The sequence below is a fragment of the Epinephelus moara genome, chromosome 7 (genome assembly GCF_006386435.1).
Source record: "Epinephelus moara isolate mb chromosome 7, YSFRI_EMoa_1.0, whole genome shotgun sequence".
Classification (NCBI taxonomy): domain Eukaryota; kingdom Metazoa; phylum Chordata; class Actinopteri; order Perciformes; family Serranidae; genus Epinephelus; species Epinephelus moara.
The window spans coordinates 28,336,316-28,341,388 of NC_065512.1; the positions used below are offsets into that span (position 1 = coordinate 28,336,316).

Below are 5,073 nucleotides of genomic sequence, written 5' to 3' on the forward strand. Positions count from 1 at the left end.
TTCCTCATACGATTCTTGATTTTGGCGCTCCTGTCTGTACTGTTGACATGGCAACTGTCACAGTTCCTGCCTAGTGCGCAGCTGAGGCAGACAGGCAGTGTCACCGTCAAATCTGTCCCCGGGAAAAGTAACGTTGTGCCCAACTGACAAAGTAACTACGTTCCGTTACCATATTTTCAGTAGTAACACGTTACATTACTTTTTACCCAATGAAAGTAGTTACGTTATTGTAACGCGTTACTTTGTAACGCGTTACACACAACACTGTTCTGGATGTACTGCAGCTGTCTTACGGCCCGTTTGGAGAGGCCAGTGAGCAGGCCGTTACAGTAGTCTAACCTACTAGAGACAAATGCATGGATAAGTCTCTCCAAGTCAGGTTTAGACACTATACCTTTGATTTTGGCAATCTTTTTTAGATGGTAAAAAGCTGCTGATGTTATTGATTTGATGTGGCTGTTAAAGTTCAAGTCTGAGTCCATTGCTGCCGCAACACCTAAATTTACTGAGTCCAGTAAATTTAGGTGTTGCGGCAGCACAAAGACAGAAGTAAGTAGAAGGGAAGTAAAAGCATAAGTAGCAGTAGGCCTACTGCTGCTAACTGGTTAGCTCTGTCACCACATGAGCTAGCCTAGGGCTGAATCCAAATGCCCGCACTTCAACGTACTTGCAGGCTCCAGTCTACAAGGGGCCTCAAGCAGATTTTCTGTAGACTTTAAGAGAGTCCACCTGGGGTGCAGACAGACCCCAGGGCAAGCCGCTCACCCTTGTAGCAAATATTTCCCGGTGGCTACTGCAGTGAGAAAATCCCCTGCGGCCCAGAAAGTATTTTCCCCATTGGCCACCATTGTAAAAGAGACGTCTGTAAAAGTGTTGACAGGACACCTTGACATACTAACAAGGTCTATTATGAATCTTTTTATTCTGAATTTTTTAGCCATTGTGGTTTTATAGATGTAAAACATTCCCCAAGCCGAACAAAATAGATTTCAAAATCTGTGACACCATCACAATGTAAAGTCTATGAGCCAACAGGAACATATTCAGAGGGCCACAAGTTAACCCAGAAGCTAGAAACCTTTTTTAATATGTGCCAGGCAAGCAACTCCACTGGAATGAAAAGCTTTATAAGCTCAAGAAGGAATGAAAATACATTTTATTTTTGTAGCCTAGGCTGCTCAGTGTAATAGGGTAGAACATTGGCCGAAAAACAACAAAAGAAGGGCCTCTAAAATTAGCAATTCCCAATTTTTCAGTCATAGTCGTGTCCTTATTTACAAAGATTTCTGTTTTTGACAATGTGTAACCAGTTATATAGAGATGTATGAATATATCTTTGTTCAGTCACAAAAAAGCTACACATTATATCTTGTTATCTGCAGGGACAGATGAGCAGACACTGTCCTTGGACTTATATGACATTAAGGCTATATAAATATGACAACAGCAATAGTTGCCGTTTGAACGTTTCCACGGCAGCAAGTGAAACAGGCTTGAGGTCTGTCTGTCAGCGGCTTGCAGTCTCTGCCTTCACAGACTTTAAGTGATGACAGTGAACACGTCACAGTACATACAACTGAAGTCTGCGAGGGCTCAGTCTGCAAGCTGAGAGGGTGATAATTTGGGTTCAGCCTAGCACTAGTGGTTTCACCTGCTGAGAAGTTGTCACTCCGCTGGGCTCAGCCTGTTGCTCCTCCTCATTTCCTGAATCCAGCAGAGTGCTGTTATTGTTATCACTGATGCTAATATTAGAAACAGTGTAGCATCAGCATCAAGTACTTTTTCCTTGCTGTATCTGATCTTTTCTGCTCGACCTTTTGTTTGGTTTTTTTTTTAACAAATGTATCAATCTAATTTGCATTTATATTTCACATACTCCGCTTTTCCTGTCTTGATTTAATTTATTTCCCACTTGTCCTCTCCTGCTCAACCTCTGAAATTACATGATGAACTAATCCACTTGAAGGGGTGGAGAGAGGCAATGACGGCCGGTACTACTGCATCTACAGTATGCACAGGCTTTTGACAATTTTGGGACCGTTTAAGCCCTAATCAGATAGGCTGTTCCTACATCAAGTGGGCCGCAGACAGCAGGTCTTTCTATCCTTTGTTTTTCCCTTCACAATTTTTGTCCTTTTTCCAACATTGCTTGTGTTGGTCTTGTGGCCCATAAGGTGAGCTGGCCCATCTGACCAGAGTTGCCCAACGGCCATCCTGAGCCTGATAAGAGGTATATATTACTAGTAGAAGAATAGAAGTAAAACTATAAAGGATACAACAGCAATTACTGACAAAGTCACGCCGTAAAGTCACAATGGTGTCATCAAGTCTGGTGGACAGCATTTATGAGAATAGTATAATGATACTATTTCAACTAAGTTAATCTTAACACTGTAAACTCATTCCTGTTGAAATTCATTAGTTGCCAGTATTCCTATATTACACTTCTATTTATATTCATATATATTCGACTGGTCATTCGTTCTGCTATGCACTTCAAATACCAGATGCCTCTTAGTCCAGGGCTCTGCTGGAACTGTCCCCTCTACATCTCTTTTATTCTACATTCTACACGTGTGCTTTTATTTATATGTATGTAAATATGTACACATGTATGTATATATGTGTGATGTGTATATATTTTCTATCTTTATATTTTTATACTTGTAAGTGTCTGATGGCACCTTGGAGTTGTGAGAAAGCGCAATTTCGTTCCCATGTACTATGTGTGTGAAAATGACAAGCTGAACTTGAACTTGAACTTTTATTTTGGATTCCTGTTAAATAGTGATAAGGATTACTCTGTAACAGCCACTGTATTACAACATCAGCTGGAATCTAACAGCACACCTGCGGCTGGGTCTGATGTATAGGCAAAGTTCATCTTTCAAGAGTTACGTAACAAGGGTTATATGAGGACAGCCACGCAGCCTGTGGGAGGGGAGAGTAAATCTGCAACTTAAAAGTGGGAAAAACAATTGACTCTCTGTCCTCACTCTCGGCATACTCAAGGTAACTGATGGATACTTTCAATGTATGATTGAAGTTTACCATAGTTATTTAAAGTTAGTTTTTGAATTCTTTTGCATGCATGCACAAGTCATTGTTATTTGTTTGTTTTAAAATAGCTATGTGTAATGCATTGCAGGAATCAGTCATGGCTGCAGAAGCAAAGCAGTCTTGTTACGAGGGAAGCTCTGTCCAAAGCTTCCAGTTCTACCTAGAACACTCAGGAGAACACGAGGCCATTCTCCAGTTTGTTCACAACAGCCTGCCAGGAGAATTTAAAAGGTACAAGAAGGAAGGCTGGGAGTGCTGCACTGCACTTTGTCCCATCTTTAAACTACTTTTGCAGCATACCAGTAGAGGTTGTTGGTGTCTTCTTTATGTCTTTTTTTATTGGGTTTTCCAACAGACCATAGTTAAACAAAGGAGCATATTATGCAGATGTACATATAGTTGGTCAGTTATAATCGTAGTATAATATTTTTTAAAGGAAGGTGAAGAGTCAACAGTTTAACTGGAAATTCTTTATGTCTGTTTGTGCAGTTTAAGACAAAGGATCAGCTTCCTCACCTTGAGTCTTTCCTTCATGACTTCTCTCATATGTTTGAAAATGTTCTTTCAAAGGTGGTGAAATTGGTTATTAATATTAATGCAGGAACAAAGCTGGCAGTAATGCACAGTTATAATGCCCTTTTCGCTGGTCAGAAGTCTTTTTTTTTTTCAGCTTTGTTACCACTTTTGCCTGATTTTTCATGGCTTTTTGACTTTGTTGGGCTTCCATCTTGTACAGACTTGAGAGTCTGCACTGTGTTAGAATAAGCAATGATTCTTACTAATAATGACATTCACAACTGCTTACAGGTTACACTGTAGTTTCTCATTTGACCACTGTAACTGTGACTGTCTGTAACTGGAGGGATGTGTATAAATACAAATGGATTGAAACTACTGGTAATGGACCTGAGGAGTGAGACACTGCAGTTTTGAATTTCTAGCTTTTTTAATTTTTTAAGTCAGAAAACTCACCAATTTGGCCACGAAACAAAAACATGATATATATACATTAAAAAAAAACCAAAAAAACCCCCAAAACATATATTTTAGTTTTCATGTACTGCTATGTGTTGATACAGAATTGCAGCAGGGAAGAGTAGCCTGGATGTTCTTGGTGTCGGGAGTGGTGGAGGTATGTGATCAGATAAAACAACTGCCAACTGTTGGCTAAACACATGTAATTTAGCAGTTTTTGTTCAGTAACTCACTGAAGTGCATTATGGCAAAAATCCATGAGTGCATCCATGTGCTAGTTATGTGTTTAAAGAAGCAGTTTTATGTAAAGACCAGAGGGAAATATACTGTTCCATGAGTTTTAAAGTAATGATGCCATTGAATTTTACTTAATTTTCACTTTTTTTTAAAAGTCAGATTTACTGTTATCAGTCATATATAGAGGCATCACTGATGGGATATAGGAGGACATATTGGTCAGAGAGCTTGTGTGCACCACTCAAGGTCAATTTAGGACATAGATAACATGGTAACACACACACACACACACACACACACACACACACTGGACCTAGATATACTCTGACTACCTGAAATTTATTTATTTATTTATTTATTTTTATAAATGTTTGCAATATTCCAAACAAATTAATTTTGTACATGAGGCTTTCACATTGAAGCAGCATTACACTGTGGCAGTAGGATTTCTGTGTCTAAAAACTTCCTGGTTTCTCCAAGGGGAGGTGGATGTCCAGATACTCACTCTACTGCAGTCAACAGTCCCTGGTGTCCCGATCACTGCTGACGTTGTGGAGGGCAGCTCACAGCTCACAGACAACTTCAAAGGTATCGACATTTCATGACCCCACATGGTGAAATGTTTTTGTTAAATAATTTCTAGATTTCTATTTGTACATTCTCATACACTGTATACATATAGTCTCGCCACCAGACAATCAGAGATCTCCGCCTTCTGATAGTCTGGGGACACTCCTTTCTAAAGTGTGTTTAACACACCGGCGAAAACGGCCGGCAACAAAGCAACGCCTCTTGCATTTT

At 39.8% G+C, this 5,073-nt stretch overlaps 1 protein-coding gene across 3 annotated transcripts in view; it reads left to right on the plus strand.

The window, feature by feature from the left end:
• LOC126393196 (histamine N-methyltransferase A-like) overlaps positions 1–5,073 on the plus strand; it is a 15,449-nt gene that overhangs the window by 6,694 nt on the left and 3,682 nt on the right. Inside the window, exons 1-4 of one of the 3 annotated variants that reach the window (XM_050049149.1) lie at positions 2,874–3,012; positions 3,149–3,291; positions 4,140–4,192; positions 4,753–4,860. In XM_050049149.1, the coding sequence (XP_049905106.1) occupies positions 3,158–3,291; positions 4,140–4,192; positions 4,753–4,860 (295 nt within the window). In that variant the 5' untranslated portion in view covers positions 2,874–3,012; positions 3,149–3,157. Of the gene's footprint in view, positions 1–2,873; positions 3,035–3,148; positions 3,292–4,139; positions 4,193–4,752; positions 4,861–5,073 lie in introns of those variants that run through there. The other 2 variants (XM_050049148.1, XM_050049150.1) reach the window with 2 other exon arrangements.